This window comes from Montipora foliosa, chromosome 6, assembly GCF_036669935.1.
Source record: "Montipora foliosa isolate CH-2021 chromosome 6, ASM3666993v2, whole genome shotgun sequence".
Lineage (NCBI taxonomy): Eukaryota > Metazoa > Cnidaria > Anthozoa > Scleractinia > Acroporidae > Montipora > Montipora foliosa.
This window is the reverse complement of record NC_090874.1, coordinates 4792815-4811845: the sequence shown is the minus strand read 5'-3', so window position 1 is coordinate 4811845 and position 19031 is coordinate 4792815. Positions and strand designations below refer to the sequence as shown.

The window sequence follows — 19031 nt, the reverse complement described above, 5'->3', positions numbered from 1 at the left end:
TAGCATGCAAGCAGGCTCTTGGCGCTTCGAAATCAAGGCATCCGTGTGGATCATGCGAACGGAAGAAAAGCTGGAACGCTGAGAGATTATCATATGCTTATGCATAGGTAGCCCAGTTTGTATCGGTGATAATGTAGGGTTTGTATGGGTAAATACAGGACACACATGGAACGAAGTTCGAGTCTAGAAATGCCGTGTAAGAAATTGCGAATGAAAATCAATAACTTCCTATTGACTCGGCTTTTCGTAGTTCACAGTGTCCTTATTACTCACACGGAGTTTCAGAAAAATAAGGTCCGCTTTCCTTGCATATGCATGGAAGGTGAAGTGGACCTTATTTTTCTGAAACTCCGTGAGAGTATTAAGGACAGCTAAAGCCATGTGGTAAGTTATATCAATTTCCATACAAATTTCTAGACTTGAATTTCACTCCATAGCCCTCCATATGTGTCCTGTGTTTTCCCATAGAGAGAGCCTGGGGTACCTATGGATTATGGCGGGAACAGTTTTGAAAAAGTCATTTCACCTCCTGATATGCTGGAATCTCTTAGCTTTTAGGACTTTATGTTTGATCTTTATCTGAACGGTGTAAAAGCAGAGCGCTATCGGGATTAACCGCCTCTTTAATATGTGTCAGTAAAACTCTGCAAATTCCTTAGCCAAGACGGCTCAGGGTCACTGACTCAAAGAAGCCTTGAGAACTTTCATATTTCATGGAATTAAAGAAGGAAAATAAAATAAATACCTCTTACTAAACGAGCGAGAGGGCCGTTCTGGGGAATATTGGCCCGAGGTCGTGGCAGTACGGACCGAGCGCAGCAAGCTCCGTACAAAAGCGACCGAAGGTCGATATTCCCCGGTACGGTCCCGGGTAAGCGAGCTTAGTAAGTTGCTTCTTGTGGGGCATCGTTTCTTTGAACTATCGTACGTAAAGTACGTAAACGGACCGTGACCACGTGATCCGTACTGTAAAATTCCTGCCAAATACTAGATAATCATGCAGAGAGTTCCATTTTGCCTGACAATTGCTTGCCATATAATAATACGTTTCTTTGGTATTTTGGCAAAAGAAAACTTTCAGCCAGACATTTGTCATAATTGAGATAGTAAACTCTCTCTAATATGCCATATACTGCCCCAGCAGCAGCAAAGTTCTTAGTCGCTGTCGGTTCGTTTTTTAGGCCGGAAACGCTAGGAAAAGGTAAAGGTATTACAGGGGGGAAAACGCCTTATCCAGCCTTGGGATACGTAAACTGAAGTAGATAAGCTGACCAGCACATTTTGCCCGTTCTGACTCAAAGCTATGTGCCTGGTTCTATGTCAATGATGGTGGGAAACGTGGCTGGACACCTTTAAATTGAAGCTTCGTTAGCAAATGCATGGATAGTGTAATTTTTTTTGCGAAGACCTAAATAATCTAGCTGCCCTTCTCATCCTAGAATCACTCAAGAAACCCATCGTAGCCTGAGTGTTTTCACGTGACGTCACGGCGGCCATGTTGGCGTACCTAAACAATGGAACAGCGGCCATGTTGGTGCCCCCAACTAATCCCCCGGGAATTGAACTCTATTATCATGCAAACGTTTTCTTTTGTTTTGGTGAAAAAAAAACAAGGTTACTGATCACGTGAGTGAAAACACTCTATGTACAGTTTCGTACCACAAAAGCAGTAGCTAATTGGAACAGTTTACCTCAATCTATTATCGACTTATCTACTAACCATGGAGCCGCACCCCCGTTTAAGGTGAACCATCGTTGTCTGATGGATTGGTCTGCATGTCTGGTAGCCATTGCACTCACCCTACTGCCGCTGGGGGGGGGGGGGGGGAGGGAAGGAAGGCTACCATGCGCCTTAAACAATCAACCCGGGAGACTTTTAAGACTCCTTAGAATCATATTATTGTAAGTAATTCTAAACCGCATGATAGCTGACTAACATTGTACACTATATCTTTATGAGGTAGCACAAAAAAAGTGAAGTGAAGAAAGGGTAGGGTTGTGCTTTGATGAATTTTCTTTCAGTTTTGCCGGGGTTTCCCGCCCTTATCGTCATATGTGGGTTGAGTTTGTTGGTTCTTTTCTTCACCGAGAGATTTTATACAACGTTTCGCTATTTGGTACTTGTGCTAAGTGAGCCGGCTGATAAGCCGGCGTTCGACATTAGGAGAACGCAATTTCAAATCTTGGATATCCTGTGCATAGGGTGAGCTGTAGCAACGTTTTTCATTCGTCTGCTTTTTCAGCGTCATCTTGAATTACGTCATACGTGCATTGATACGTCATTTGCGCAAACGACGATCGCGCACCTCACGATTATTTTTTTTTATATTTTATTTTTCTTAGTACATTTGATGCACTACAAATTAAAGTAAAAGAAATGTAATACAAAATAATCATAATGATTTAGTGTTGGTGTAAAGCATAAAATTTAAAATTTAAAATTTAAAAGATTTCACATAAGGCTCGAGGGCAACTTTATGCGGCAGACTGAAAGATTGCTCTACCTCATGGTGAGTTGTAATGTTAAAAAGTGTTTTGAGCTTGCTGGCCATACTGGGTAATTGTGCTTTCTTACTTATGAGCGAAGAATAAAAGTGTTTTGCTATCTTTTTTGTTACGTCAAACTCGTTACCAATAATTAGAGAAAAGGGGTCTGCAGATTGAGTACAGTTTCCACCAGAGACTTCGGCGCAGAGTTTCGCAGTCCCGTCCAAACCAAAAAATTGGCTTCATGTACTTTGCTCACAATAGCATTGAAAGAATCGATATTCTTTAAATAAAATTAATGCGGCCCTGGATTCTCTTTTGAAACCAGTAAACTCAGTGGTACGGATAAAATCAGGTAGCGCATTCTGCAACTTAGCTGATACGTATGAAAATAGAACTAAGACCATAACTGGTTGTTCTAGGTTTATTGAGGGACAGAATAGTATTTCCGCGAAGATCATACCTAAGAAGAGGACGGGAGAGAAAACGTATTTTTCATATAAGCAGGAAAACCCTTTAAAAAAATCATACTTTTATAAAGTAATATGAGGAAATTTTGAATGCGCTTATTGCATAGAGATGTAGAGTTTAACTTTAGAGGTAAGAGAACAGGTAATCTGCAAATATAAATCTTGTTATTATCTTATTTACATTATACCGTTTCTTTGACACGAGGATTACAGCGAAATGAAATCCAAAATCTACGTTAACAGCACACACTGGACCTATTCCTGAGTATCTGGCTTCCAATATTTTCCTCTGGCCGCTCTTCAGCCATTCGATGAGGGCCACCCTCGTGCTTCTCAAGCTGCTTCGCTCATGCCCAAAACGAATTCTGGGTAATTCTTCCATTCCATGACAAGGGAAGACTCCCGATTCTCGTTTCATAGTTTTTTTCATAAGTGTCGGGCCACCCCGTCCTACCAGCAAAGTAGCGCATCGATTGAAGTTTTTAGCTTTCAAAACTTGCCCAAATTGTATCGGTAGGTCCTGGAATTCGTCCACAGAAAGACCAGAGAGAGAACTTCACTCGTGAACCACCATGTTTACAACAGAGCATTTTAGGCGTCCCAGTCTGCATGAAACCATCTCTCACCTCTGTCTCGAGAAGACCAGACGCGCACGGTTCTTACGTTACGGTTATGCCTGTACAATCAAATGAAATGTCAATTCCTGGTAAAAACCAGCACGTTAATGTTTCGGTAAGCTAGGTATCGGGGAGCCAGAATATTTACGCATGCGCTGACGGAATTTTTGAACAAGAGAGAAAAACGCATTCTATTCCATGTGTTCCTATTCCGGAATACAGTCAATCGAACGCACCCTTAATCACAGTTACCTTTCCATACAAAGATAAGCCGCGCGAACGCCACTTATTTAATAGTTTCTTTACTTTATCCAAATTTTCTAGGACGTTTTTTTTTCTTGAAGAAGTTTTTGATCATACGTGTAAAAGATTCCTAATGCTTTAATCGGTTCACTAGGCCACTTGATTCCGAATGGTTTTGTCTTATTTCCTCGGTTGGACCCAATCCACTACCTTAATTCCGTCTTGGAATAATTTATAGCAAGGCCTGATACTTTTTTAAAACAACCAAGCAAAAGAAAAAGTGTTTGAGCGGAGATGCTACCTGAGATGACAGCCGTCATCATCACCTTATGATGATTGTTAGTTCCTGTAAGATTATTTCCTTGCCTACCCTTCTCCTTTGCTTCCAAAGCGACTGTCGACCGCACTGCAATAATCCGAGATTACTTAACAATTATTCCATGAGCGCGCGTTGGATATGAGATGGTAAATAGCCAACGAGGCGCGTAGCGCCGAGTTGGCTATAACCAGTCTCATATCCAACAAGCGCGAATGGAATAATTGTTTTATTAAATTCTTTAAACTCCAAAAGTTTGGAAGTACGAAATACGAGCGAAAAAGGGGAGAAAATCCTAGCGAAATCGAAAAAACTTGATGAAGATACGATGTTGTGTAATACCTGGTGGTCAGACAGACGCAGGCTTATCACAAAAACATTTCTTACCTTTGCGCGTATTTCTAAGCTTCGAAATTGATCCAAACCGCTTTCCCCAAAAACGTTTTTCTTGTGCTCTATACCAAGAGAAATTTCGATTTCTGGCGTAAAAAATTTTAGCTTAGCAACGTTTAGCGCAATCATTTACCATTTATGGTCAAACTAAGGTATATGAGCTGATAACCGAGATTTAGTGAACCAATCAGAGCACGAGAATTGCATTATCCGAGGTTGAGAATTTAATAATACTAGTTATTATTAAGAGTGCGTTTGATTGACCGTATTCCGGAATAGGAATATATGGAATAAAAGTAAGAAATCCTTCATTTTTACAGAGATTCACATCAGTTAAACACCTGCTAAAATGCTATTTAAACATATCTTTATTATCCTTGTTGCTTCAAAACGCCATACATACCGTTGAAAAATCATCACTCCGCGTATCCTTATTTCGGAACAGGGTCAACCGAACGCACCCTAATAAACGAAAGGATATATTCCGGGACATCTGAGTGAAGCAGGCCGCAACGTACAGCGGGTTCTCTTTTAGTAGTCAACGTGACTTCGTTAAGAAACACAACCCAAAACAGAAAACACAACCCAAACCAATCGGCTCTTTGTAAAACCTGCTAGATTTTAACTTGGGACCAGGCTTTTATGCCGAACAAAGCGCGATATTATCCTTGAATCAGTGCCCCACCAGTAAACATTCCAGAGGAGGAATACTGAACAGTTGATCAGCTCGAAATCCATTCTGCCGTTAGACAGTGAATTTTTAATAAAAACACAAAAACCTGGTCCCTGTTACACGTACCACTGTATGATATATTTGAATTCTCAGTTTTTCGTTAATCGTTATATACAGGACGGAAATACAAAGTAACACTTTGAAGCCTATAATTATTATTTATCAGTCTCGCAGAGAATTTTAACTGATACAAACACATGAAAACGCGAGGCGCCATTCTTTTCGCTCAATTTGATGATCGTCTGATTGTGGGATAACATGTCTCGCTTGCAGATGACAACTTCCCACTCTGATCTCGGTGCAGCCAGTGTGTAAAGAACCTTACATTGCTGGAACACTGTCCCAGGAGGTAGTTCATTGTCACCACACATGATTAAGGCCCTCTCATAATAGCCCGTCATTTTCTTAAATAACACGAGTTTGTCTTCACCCTTTGACAAAAAGGAAACCTAAACAAAGCGGTGATTTGGTTGTTGAGTCAAGAACAATAGATCCGTAGGTCTCTCCGAGATAAACACGTGCAATTTTTTTAATTGTTGCTTGTTTCCTGCATAATTGTGTTTTTGGCGTGAAGGCACGGTCGGCTGAGTTCTTGGCAAGCTTTAGAGATGCTAGAAATAAACTCTGTTTCCGAGCCAGTACTTAACTTATGCCATGAAGGGATCTATAGTTCGTTCAATTGTGTGCGTATTTTCTTTCATGTCATAATTTGTTCATCTCCTTAATCTCTGTTGGCCGTTAACAAGGGAAGACATTTTGAGCCTACGCGTCGGACTTGGCTGGTGCAATTTGAATTTCAATTAAAAAAGACAATGAGAAAACTCCTTTTCGTTTAAGTGGGCTGGAAATTTCTTTCCTTTGCTTTCGATTGAAGCTTAAGTTCCCATTTACGACAAAAAGCTTGATGCGATCTTTTCATTAACGTAATCTGAAGACCTCCTTCGCGTAACAACCTCACTTCCTGCAGCGTAAAACTGAAGCCACACATCAATCAGTTTTAGAACTTTATGTCTGCAAATGATGAATGACTTTATTAGCATTTTTTGTCAACTTTCATGAAATTTTTCTCTGTCTCTCTTGAATTTACTTTTCATATTTGACAGCTAATTTATCTTCAATAAAATGACAGAACTTTAATAAAAAAAAGGTAGTTTGTAGTTGGTTTTCCAGTGGTTGATTTATTTAGTTGTTTGGATGTATCAAAGTTCGTAAAGTTGCCAACACCTGATAGAGTTTTTGGCCTTAGGCTATTTAATCTATTCTCCAAAGTGTTGTTTTGTGAGAACTTTTGCTTTTACCAGTTTTTGAAGGTGTAAAGTCTTGTCAATGATTTCATTGTTTTTTAGCTGTAGTTTATCTTTTGAAGTCCGTGTGAGTTTGCTTTGCAAGATTAATTACCTCTTTTCAGCTCAAAATGACAATGATTTCGTTCAGTACAGGTCAAGGCAAGAATGATATTTTTAGCGAGGGTGAGCGGAAATTAATATTTACAAAAGCGTTTTTTAAAGGTTCATTTCACTGAAACAAAAAATTCTCTTTTGAAGTCTTTATTTTAGTTTTCCAAATAGTGTTCACTAATTCAATTTTATTCAAGATTCGTTTGTTAAAGATCACGATCTGAGAGTTCCTGTTTTCAATAGCACTCTTGATGAATGTAGACGTGATCAAGTGTTTCTGCAGTCGTAAAATTGCTTTTGACGTTGTTGGGGTACTTACTGTTTCCCTGATATAATAGATGCTTTCAATTTCTCGATTTAGAAAGGACTGATAACCTTTGAAGACCTTGAAGCTTGGTGTATCATTACTCGAATTATGATATAAAGGCCGGTCGCTACGGTATTGTCGCCCCAAGAAAATCGCTTTAAAACATTATGAACACACACAATTGCAAACTCTATTAGATTACCAATCATCCATCGTAATTAGAATCACTTAGATTATTTTTCTCGTGGGAAATGCTCTTATGCCGTGGTTTTCTCAAATTAAATGCTACAATCGAATCAACGAGGCCAGTCTCTGTTAGATTGATTAGAAAACAAAAGCAGAAATAGTCTTGCCACTCCTTCACAGCTGATGGAAGCATTCAAGAGAAAAGGAAATTTTACACATCTTAAATGGGCCAGACATTTAGCTATGTTACAAAAGTGAAAACTGCAAGTGGGTCTCCTTTATCGCAATCATATCACCTTCGGCAGTTGGACGCCGTTCAAAATTGGCCACTCGTCTGTGGCTTTCAAAAGCACTTTTACACACACCCCATTGAAGATACTTAAATGTGTGAAAATCGAAAGGCGCAGCTATTCTCCGAACAAAATATATCACCTGGTTCGAGAAGACACCGAATTAAAAACTCAAATTTGTCTTCAAAGGGGTAATGAGAGTCAACTGTGTTTTTTTAACTGTTTTCGTCAAAGGATTTTACAAGGCGAGTTGCGCAAAAGTTATCCCTTTAGCTTATGTTAAAGAACTCATTTGTTTAATGTATTATTGCAAGAATATTACCAATTAAAGTTGCTTCTTATAGCCAAGCCCTTAACAAGAGTGAGTCTTATTGTTGGGGTGCAAAAGGCCGCAAAGCATTCTCAGAGCCTCTTGGTTGTCATGACTACGTTGTCACATGTGTCTTTAAAGCTCCACACATGTTGCTCCCCTTGAATCGTTCTGGAAAGTTTCAAGGACGGAAGATCTGCCCTCATTTTCGGACTATATCATCCTATCACGTAAACTAAGCGTTGCATTATTGTCATTTATTATTGTAACGAGTTCTTAAAAATCCCTTTTTTCCTTATTTAACCGTCTTGGAATTATCGACCTCCAAACCCTCCCCCCCCCCTGCTTAGTGAAAAACAAGTGGAACAATTATACAATAAAGAATTCTCTCACGAGAAAATATCGCAATGAAATCCTTGAACGAGATGTTGGTTTTTCGCCAAGTTATGAGCATCATTGATCAGTTTAAATGCCGCATTTTTGCGTCGGTCACTTCGAATTTACCTCATGGCGGAACTACTGAAGACTTTCTAGAATTTGATATCAGCATAGTTCAGTTTATTCTGTCTAATAGTTTATTTGCAAAGATTGAAAACGTCAATGCGGACTTAATCGAAAGGGAAATTTGCCACATCAGCGGAAAACTAGAGATCGCAGGTTTCCCGCAACGTGAATCATCTCTCGCCTAAGTGTGATACGATCAGGGAGATCGTGAAAGTGAAACCTTCTGATGTCATTAAAAAAGTAACAGTTTTCGTTCAATCGTAAAATCACACCGCGACGTAAGTAAGAAGAAAGACACAAGGAGAGCATAAGGAAGGAGTGGTTCGCAGATGCCCCGGAATCAAATCCCTTTCTGACCAGCAAGAGGTTTCATCTTCGGTGCTCTGAAATTCACTTTTACCCTTTGCTTGCCAATTAACTGGCCTCTGCCAGTTGGGCTCCTTAGGGAAACTGAGATATAGGGAGCTTGAAACCAGTTTGAGAGTTGTTAACTTTCACGGTCGGAATAAATTTCGATTTTCATTCAACTTGTATTTGAGGTTAGCCATTCAATTCTGCGCAATCACCCAATTTGCATCCATTTTTGTCTTGAATCATTTTTAAGCTTCCCTGCAAATAAATATTTTTGCTACTTTTATTTTTCAAATTCTTTACATTTTTGTTTAATTAAAAATGCGATTATCTCTCTCTATAGTGAAGCCTAATTTGATAATATCAGTAAACTGTTTTCTGCATTCTTAGTTTAATTTTGCATTTTTTGCCACTGCAAAAGCCATATTATGGGACTTGGAGCCCCACAAAAAGTTCTTAATTCGGTAGCTTGCTGAACGACAATGGACAAATCGTTTTCCAGCAAATTCTCGGAGGTTATCGCTCTATTTAAACTTGAAAAACACGAAAAATGATTCAATTTCACTGTTTTTGGCTAATAACCCTAACAGCAGTTTAAATTTTTACTTTATCCCACGCAAAATTAGTGATCGAAAACCGTGTTTGAAGACAGGAGTTAGACCACTGAGAAGTTCGACGATCGAACCTTTGATGTACTTTATTTGTTTTTTTCCACTTATAACGTGAATCATTTTGCCTTGAAGTAGTTTAATTCCTAGTTTCTCTGCAACCAGTCTCTCAAGTTAACCGGGGCATAAATTTTTCATTAAGTCCTATATTAACTCGATTTTACCCCTATTGCATGGATGCAAAAGTCCTAAATGAGATTTAAAGCCCACAGATAATGTTAAATCATCCTCAAAATTACAAATCGAAAATAACTTTGGGGTTGCCTTTAGCTGACGCTTCGTGATGTGAATTCATAATCTTATTTCGGCAATTTATACAAGTTTGCATTGTGTTTTCAACTCCAACGCGTGAAACTATACATGTGTTTTTGAACGTAAAGGACATCTACCCTTCTCTCGGCTTTTCTTAACTTTTCAAGCTTGAAATTCGCCCGCCTTTAAAGATGGGAAAATGCCGCTACTTCCCGTGGTTAAATTTCAGCCCTCCTTTGAAATAGTTATTTTTTGTACGATCTGATAGCCTTAGTATTTTTCAAAAACATTTAATCCCCTTTACGAGGATTTTATGCCCGTTCGTTTCATTTAAAGGGAAAAATCTGGGCACCTCGCCGAGCAGATATATGGTTTGGTGCCGGGAATGGACTGCATGTTCTCGATACTAAGACAACCCTTTTGTGTTGTGAACGGTATTTTATCACAGTTTCATTGACAAATGCTATTCACGAGAAATTTGTTGTACATAGCGTAATATTTTGGAGCTTCCTCCTTAAAAAACTTCCTCAAATCAGTCATTTCTACGCTGTACTATTTGCAGGATCATTCAATCAGACAGCATTAATTGCGGGTAAAAATGGAGGACAAAATATTTTTCTTTCGTCTTCAAAGAATGTGGATAATTTTGCCATTGTACACAACGTTTCATTTTCTAAAAGCGTTTATTTTATTTCGTAGCAAACCTAATGTAATGTTTCTATTTTTTACAACTTTTCTTCGCTTTTTTCGAACTAAATACAGTTTCTTATGCTATTTATTTACACTAAACGTATCCCCTTTTTTCATGTATGATACAATTTTATCGTTTAAGCACCAATTTCATGTCAATTTAAGTCTTTTCAGTGAATTCATACCTACTAACTTTCACCAGTACAAGGAATGTAGCCTTTTTTCTCTCTTATTAATACAATTTTTCTTTGAAATTTGTGCACTCCTCAACTCATGACCCGACTTGTTTTCTACACCGTTTCAAACTGAGAAAAGAACTGCTCACTAACAGCAAAGTAAGTGAATTTTAAAAGGTAACGATCGATTTTTCTAAATTTTCCAGCGTTTAGCTCAACAAAGACATCTTCTGGTCTTGTGCCGTAGAAGTTTTATGAAAAGGCTAATAACTGATGTCGAAGTTCACTTTCTGAACGGTTCAGAAGCCGAGCAAGTAGTCTTCGAGAATGAGCGATGCATATGTAGTTCCAGCGTATATTACTACTGTTCCATGCGACCGAAAAGGCCTACAAAAAATTGTGATCTATATATAATCAATCACACAACGTGATCGTTGTCTTCCTTCGACACTTGGCCATTGCTCAAACTGTGACATTCGGCCATGTTTATCCCTGCACCAGAGCTTTTCGTAGGCTGTGATGAAGCTTTTTCCTCGGCTTGTTGGCGCTTCCATTTTGTTCTTCGGTTTTGAAACCAAACTTTGATTTGAGTCTCGGATAGATTCAGGAATGATGCAAGTTGTTTTCGCTCTGTTCCAACGATGTAATGGTTCTTCTCGAAAGCATTTTCCAAATGTAAAAGCTGGGTTGGAGTGAATGCCGTTCGTATCCTCTTGGGCCGGCGACACGCTACAAAACCTGAAGAGAGAGTGAAACACGCCTTAAAGATCTTCATTGAGACAAGCTTTTTTAACGAACTGAGTAAATGATATGTCCCAAATGTCTTTTTTTTATGAAATTGAATTTGTCCTTTGCATGGAAAGTGATGATATAGAAAACAATGACAGAGCTTCAAGAAAATACAAGTGCAGGAATATATGAATCGTGTAGAACAGCCCATGTGAGTTTAGAAACATTTCCTTAACTTTATGGGTCGCAGAATGACGGAGTTATTGCTTTGAAGTATGTGTCGTGCGGATGGGTAAGGAAAGTTAAGGAATTCAGTTGAAGTGTAATAGAAAAGTCAATAGATCTAGATCTTACCACTGTGGAGCGTGCCAGCAGTGTAGCTGCAGTTTAAGTCGTGCACATATCGATGACTCGAGGCGCACGGATAGAAGGAAAACGAACCAGAGTTGTAAGCCGATAAGCTGTGCAAGGGATGCGAATCGAACCTGACAGCCATGGGGTATTCAGTTTGCGACTTGTAGCTTGCATAGCTTTGTGTTCCGGTCGAGGGCTGAAGTGCGGAGTTAGGTCTGTACATGGAATTGATAAAGGACGACTGAGATCCCTCATAAGCATGCATTTTCGATCCAGAGAAGAGCTGTCGATCTTGGGGCTGTGGTCACTGACTGATGTGCTCTTCTCGCGTCTACGTCCAAGAGTGGCTGCTTCGTGCAAGCAATCCAATTATATATATCCTACAATTTAATTATTATTACTACAATACATTGTTCCCATTTTCAATTAATGACTTGGAACTAATTAAAAGTGTAAGCACTGAAGAAATACAAGCTGTCGGATACATCGAAATAATGAGTACTGGGAAATTTGGAAATGGTCTCAGCCATGGAATAACCTAAACTCGCCAATCTACGGCCCAGCAAGCATTTCAACAACCTAAGTGAAAGGATAATTTTGTTGACGTCTTGGGCCTGTTAAGCCAATGATAGCTCGAAACAGAGGGATAAAATTTTAAAATAGGGGCAAATGCTTCCTCAATGAAATTAAATATAAAAATGAAATTAAGATCTGAATAATTCGCCAATGATGGAACAAAATTTGTTGTTAAGAAAGGGAGGCGCTGGACGAATCAATCAAGATGGATTCGGATAAAATCCCTGCTTTACGATGAATCCGAAATTCGCTGTATGTAAAAAGTAATAAAGGTGTCAAATTATTATAGGATTTAATAATCAGAATTTAAAAATGAATGCTACAAATAGTGATTGGTCAAAAATCAAAAATGATCAATGACTTCTCTAACAGTCTTTGTTTCGTGTGCTTTCAAAATCATGATTTTCAATGAAGAACCGCCATATGGTATCCTCAAAATATCTTCATTACATTTTAATAATCTCCCGTCGAAACTGTTTGGAAATCTACTAAATAATGAATTTCACTTAAGCACTGAAGTTTAGAGCATTAATGCAAAAAATATAGCATTGTTTCGACTCTAAATTGTGACTCTCAAAACGCCAACCGAAATTTCATACCGACGTGATAGAGTACAGCCTTCGCTTAAATCCGTGATCTTAACCCATTAGAGCTCTACAAAGGCTATCTTTGTTTATTTGGACAAAGATTACCCATGGTTTACAATAAAAAAGGCATTTGAATTCGCAGTTCATTTATTTAAGTTAAGCCAATTTCAATTAGGAAATATCCGATAGGTTTTTAACACGTTCACCTCACAAAGTGAACATGTTGACGAATTTTTCTTTCGCGTTGTTACCGACTTTTCAGTGTTTCTTTATGTAGGTTTTGTGGCGGGCAAACGAAATAATTCTATCGCACAAAACAGGGAAAGAAAGTATAAGAAATTGTACAAAACACCCGAGAGTCTGAAACTAGAGGATGCATTGCTTTATAGTGGACAAAATTGAGAAACTTCCAATTGTGCCACAATTAAATGCTTCTAATGTTTTGGAATCGAATACTTCCTTTCCAGAGTTAGAACTGTAATGCTTTTAACTAAGAACGGCATTTTCCAACCCCTCAATTTAAAAAAAAAAAGATACTTTAGTGGTAAGCTGTTTATTAATTTTTATTTTATTTTACCTTCTTGAACAGCGAGACAAACTCTTACTTAAAATCGTGGGCTAATCGATTCTTTGGCTAAAAGTTAGGACAATTTCAACGAAGTAATGTAGTAGGCTGATTACACAACTCGTCTTTATAAGATTAATACGCTTGCAATGCTGGGTATACTTTGTCTTTCTCCAAATGGAATACGAATTAAGCTTTAAGAGGAACTTTACGGTGAAATAATCAGGCTAAAGTTCGAGTAAATTAAGCAAGATGACCAACTGCTGTGATTGCAAAGAAAGGATGTAGATTTCGTAATGTACTCGAAGCAAAACAGAGTTAGGGGGTCATCGATCTCACGCTAGAGTGAAAAAATGTTTCTTTTTAAGCAATCATTTTTGAATTAATATTTTTGCTTTTGGAAAACGAAGTAGTTGGGTCTTAATCGTCCCCAAGCGCTATGGTTTTAACTTTGAGTTGCTGTAACTTATCCTTCCACTAAAATATTGATAATTTAAAATGAAAAACTACTTTCTAGTTTTTGTTCACACAGGTGAAACCGGGAATAACTACAAATCAATGGCATAGCTACGTCATAAACACAAATGCTCTATTCCTTTTCTTAGTCAAAATCCAGCCCTATTATCTTTGCTTCTTTTCGGCCATTAAAAGGTTGAGCAATTTTAAATAAAAGATTTATGATATATTGTAATTGAGTTAAGTATACGTTTCCGTGCATAAGAGTTTTATACGTCTCCATTTAGCCTCATGGGAAACTCACATCTGTGCTTGACTGTTTATCAAACACAATCCCGTACATTTTTCATACACTTGTTTAAACAAGTCGCAAACATCAAGCAAACATTGCCATTTCATTTCACCGTCATAGCCAAAAGATATTTTACAGTTTTTATAGAGTATTTGAAGGAGGAATTTCGTGAGTGACGATTTAATCGCAATTTCTGAGAAGCTACTAATATTTCAACGCATGGAGGAATACGAGAACTTATTCGGCCTGATCTTTGCATAAAAGAAATATCAAAGGTGTCTACGGGTAACTTAAATTTCAGGAAGTAAAACAGAATTGCGGGCAAAATGAACAAAGACGATAACTAGATGAGAACATGTTAATTCTTCAGCAAAAAGGGCGGATGTTGCTGTGTCTCAAAGTATCAAGAAATCTCCTGAATTTATTAAAAGCCAGCAACACGAGGTTTTCACTCATTAAAGGTTAGAGTGCGCAATTAGTATGTAAAATCCTGCTACCATCCTTCACGGAGCAGCGACTAACATGAAAGTTAGGGAAGCGATTTACGAAAAGCTATATCTCGATGTTTTCCTTCGATTCTCTGAACTTGCATCAAAGAATACAAATTGGAGTTCAATCAGTTGTGCATGTGGGAATCCAAAAAAAAGAAAGTTATAATCCTGTTTATGAACATCAAAGGCAGGTTTTTAAAAATGCAAGGATTTGTTCAGTTTTGAGGTCGGCGCCGCTAGTTTATAGTGAGAAAATGTATGAATGCTTTTAGATGTAATCATGAAAGGTAGATCTCCTCTTCATTCGTATTAGCTCTGTCTGATTGGTTTTTCGCCACAACGGCTGTCAGACCATGGACGCATTCATAGCGAAGTAGCTGATGATGCATTTATTGGCTACTGATTCATTTTCGATTGCTGATTTCTTAAAACGCAATTATGAACAAGTCAGTATTTGTGGAGTTTATAGAATGAAATCGGTAATGATTAGTTCTCACTTTGAAATATTTAATGCCAAAAAGACTATTTTATCGAGTGAGAGAGTTTCACTGTAAACGACAACTGCCTTCCTGTTTCGCTTTGTCGGACACCGCCTTCTGTAATTTGTTTTTTCAGTGGCTTTGCACATGCGCAAGTCACTTCATCAGAGACGACATCATAGACAAGAAGTCCTTGAAACGGGGTATCTACAAAATTGCCAAAATTGTAAATGGCTAGGTCGTAGCTTTAAAAGTTTAGGAGCATTCTTTGGCCACGTGGATAACTAATATAAGATTAAAAACACGCTATAATAATAATAATAATAATAATAATAATAATAATAATAATAATAATAATAATAATAATAATAATAATAATAATAATACATTAATGGTACAATCACGTCCCTGAGAGCGTACAGGAAAATGAGAACTTTAGGACTTCAGCATACGGACAGACCATAACATCGAGGCTGGGAGGCCAGATCTAATGCTTGTTGACAAAAGCAAGAAAAGCTGTCATATTATAGACGTGGCAATTCCAGAAGACAGTGGAGCAAAAGAAAAGGAGGCCGAGAAGGTTGAAAAGTATCAAAATCTGGCCAGAGAATTGAGGAGGATGTTGGAAGTGAAAACCAAAGTCGTACCAGTTGTATTGGGGGCTTTAGAAACAGTGCCATTGCGACTGAAGGGCAACTTAAAGGGCATAGGAGTAGACACATCAATTACCTTAATCCAGAAGACTGCATTGCTGGGATCAGGCAGGATACTAAAAAAAGTGTTGGAAATGTAAAGGACAGGGAAAAGAAACATTTTGGTGTTCATTGGCAACTTGTTGTTGCCCGACACCACAAATTTACCAGCTGTTAAAAACTTAAGCTGAGCAGTATGACTATGAAATAATAATAATAATAATAATAATAATAATAATAATAATAATAATAATAATTATTATTATTATTATTATTATTATTATTATTATTATTATTATTGTTATTATTAAAGCGTGTTTTTAATCTTATAAGAAGAAGAGAAGAGCGGTGATCGCGATAGCGATAATAATCAGTTAAATAATATTAATATTGATATTAGTGAAAATCTTTCTTGCAAAGAAGGTGCCTCGTGCGCTGGTTGTCTCGTTTTCGATACTTCAACAGTATCTATGAATCTTTCATTAGGGAGGCCAAACACATCAGGAAGAATCCTATGGGGCTCCAGGTGGAAGGAAAGTCACAATGGCAAGTAATCACGTTTGTTTTTCAATGTAAATTTTACTTGTGATGTAGATTGCGACGTTGCGACTGTTCTTCTATTCATCCTCAGGCGATGAGGTCGACTAGTCACGTCTCACCTCGAAGCGGGACAGTCGACTATGATTGGTTGGTTTTCAGCAGCCGGAGAATGAAAGTGGAGAGTCACTGGAATTTCCTCAGTTGTCATAAAAATGAACTGAAGAAACATATCATAAGAATACACAACTCCGTTTCTTGTTACGCCTTAGCTGTTCTATTTTAAATATGTACACAAAAGATACCAACTGTATCACAAGTTCATCCGAAAAGCGATTATTAGTTTTGCAAAAGCTTGCTCTTCGTTTAATCTTTTTTGTGGTGCTCGTGAGCATGAAATTCCTTTTTTTGTTAGAGGAAACCTCTTCCCTTAACGTTTTCTATTTTGCAATATGCTAGTTATCTAAGGTATGACATTCACTGGTCAGTCCGCTCCTATTAACGTTCTCAATCATTTTACCAGAACTGGTACAGTTCACAACACTCAGAGAGCAGCCTCAAAAAGGGTTGTTTACATGGAGAGGCTTCAAGAACTGAACTGAAAAACTCTTTTGCAAGAATCGGAGTGTTGATCTGGAACTTTATCCCTCATAGGGTTAGATTACTTTGCAAATTTAAATTTCCTAAAGCTATCAAGAAATACTTCTCAAGACTCTAGAACTCGGAGATGGCTATATTGAAGTCTCTCGATTGAAATGCATGAAAACAACGCATTTCTCTCCCGCGGCCATTTCTACTGTGGCAACATTTTAATTAAACGTTTCCCCGGTGTTTTCGGGCTTGGTGTTTTGCTTTAATTTTGACGATGTTACGATGAGTAGAATTCGTTATGTTTTCTTCCCAAGCACTTCGCACTGTTTTATTATTTAGGAATTCAGATTTTTGTCACATACTGTCCCAAACAATGTGAAACCAGATGGGATTTCAAGATGCATTGTCTTATCACAGCAAGCACTTGTTGTTCGAAAACGCGGCAGCGTCATTGACTGTTGTATCGAAATCGCTCGTGTCTCTTATGACAGGAAAAGGGTTGTTTTTCCACGAGATGCCGCCGATACTTTACCATTTATTATCAAATGATCCTTTTTTGTACATTAAAATTGACTAAGAGAAGTAATCACTTTCAATATCTTTGTGGAAAAATTGCTGGTGAATTCCGGAAAGGCAAGGTCAAGTTAAGAATTTACCTACAACATGCACACCTCTCACCTATTGATCATTATTTCCTTTTTAGTCTCTTTTGTGCCATCCCGGAGGAATGGCGTAGATTGTTAAAGACAAATGAAAATGCAGTTCTTTTACACGATTGTTATGTAGATTTGGATAGTTTTCCACTACACCTTGGAGGGGAAAAGCTTGATGTTGAAAAGATTCAATCGAAACTATTGTAATGAATTGTTTCTTTCTAAAATCTCTTCTAACCCTACCTCTATGAAAAAATACAACGAAATGTTTAACACAAAGACATTTGAACTAGACTGGGAAAGAATATTTTCTTTGCCTTTTAAAATAACGTTGAATACAAAGTTAAGAAAATTCCAATATAAAGTACTTCATAGAATTTGTTATACAAATATTATAATCTTCAAATTTGGTTTAGCCGATTCCCTTTTATGTTATTTCTGTAACAAAGAACTGGAGACATTTTGGAACACTTCTTTTTTTACTAGTAGTAAGGTTAGCACTTTTTGGAATGAGCTAAACATTCTCCTCAAATCGCAAAAGTTAATCTCTAAAAACTTCCATATCAAAGATATTTTATTTGGGCTTTTTTCTGCGGATAATGTTGGTGACAATATTCTAGTTAATTACATTATACTTGAGAGCAAATACCTTATTTTTCGGACGAAATTAAGCCAAACGTTTCCCACTATTGCCCTGTTAATATCAAAAGGCAAAACAACGCACCAGATCTAGCGTTTCATTGCGAGGAAAAATAACAAACTCCACTTTCATAATAAAAAATGGCATCGATTTTTACCCATAATGGAGCATGAGCTATCATCTCCAACTCCCAACTTAAACTAATACTGTAATATTGCAATATGTTGAAATGTGCATAGTGCGTATAGCTTAGATGTGTAGTGTAGTTCGGATGTTATCATACCTATCATAGATAGGTAGTGTAGTTTCGATATATAGCTCCGATGTATAGTTTAAAATTAACATGTAAACTAATAAATGTGAATATAATAAAAAAGAAATTTTACTGAAAAAGAAAGGTCAAGTTATAAAGAATACTGTGATGAGTCAACATTTGACGTCCTAACCCCCACCCCCCCCCCCTCCCCGGGGGTGGGTACTTCCTATTAATGGTCAATGGGCATGTGCCGCTGGATGGGGTCATATTTTCAAGACTGGATTGACTATAATGGGATTGCAAATTGTCGGGATTTTGTGGGTAAGAAAATTCTGGCTAGTGGGATTTAAAAATGGAATGATTCGCGGTAAAAAAAAGTTGTTACAGAAACAACTGTAGTGCTGTTGATTTAATATTTACTAGTTGCATTTCATTCCGTTTTGAAATTACAATTAAAAGGCTTTATGTAAAGTTTTTGCATAAACAGAAAGTGACTAAGTTGGGGTCGCTAAAATTATATTCACCCATAAGTATATAATTGGACATAAAACAGACTATAAAGGGGTAGGGATTCTGAGAGGCCAGCGGCACATACCCAGAGAAAATTGACCCAACCCCCCCCCCCTCCCCCCCCGGTCCTAACATAACAATTCTTTCAAATAAAGGAAATAAACTTTCTCCCACGGGAAACCCAATATCATGAATATTTGATCATTTTTTTGAAACAGAAAAAAGAATGTAGT

General features: G+C 37.7%; 1 protein-coding gene and 1 long non-coding RNA gene across 3 annotated transcripts in view; one reads left to right on the top strand and one right to left on the bottom strand.

The window, feature by feature from the left end:
* Positions 1-18413, top strand: part of LOC138006420 (uncharacterized) — an 18747-nt gene extending 334 nt beyond the window's left edge. The window contains exons 1-3 of one of the 2 annotated variants that reach the window (XR_011123899.1): positions 13989-14410; positions 16098-16157; positions 16243-18413. This is a non-coding gene — a long non-coding RNA (uncharacterized lncRNA). Of the gene's footprint in view, positions 1-13988; positions 14411-16097; positions 16158-16242 lie in introns of those variants that run through there. The other variant, XR_011123898.1, reaches the window with a different exon arrangement.
* LOC138008562 (homeobox protein EMX1-like) lies at positions 10664-11801 on the bottom strand. The gene is made up of 2 exons (XM_068855882.1): positions 11474-11801; positions 10664-11128 (listed from the first exon to the last, which is right to left on the bottom strand). The coding sequence occupies exons 1-2, from the start codon at positions 11736-11738 to the stop codon at positions 10809-10811; spliced, it is 585 nt and encodes a 194-aa protein (XP_068711983.1). The 5' UTR covers positions 11739-11801; the 3' UTR covers positions 10664-10808.
* Positions 18414-19031: the final 618 nt, after the last annotated feature.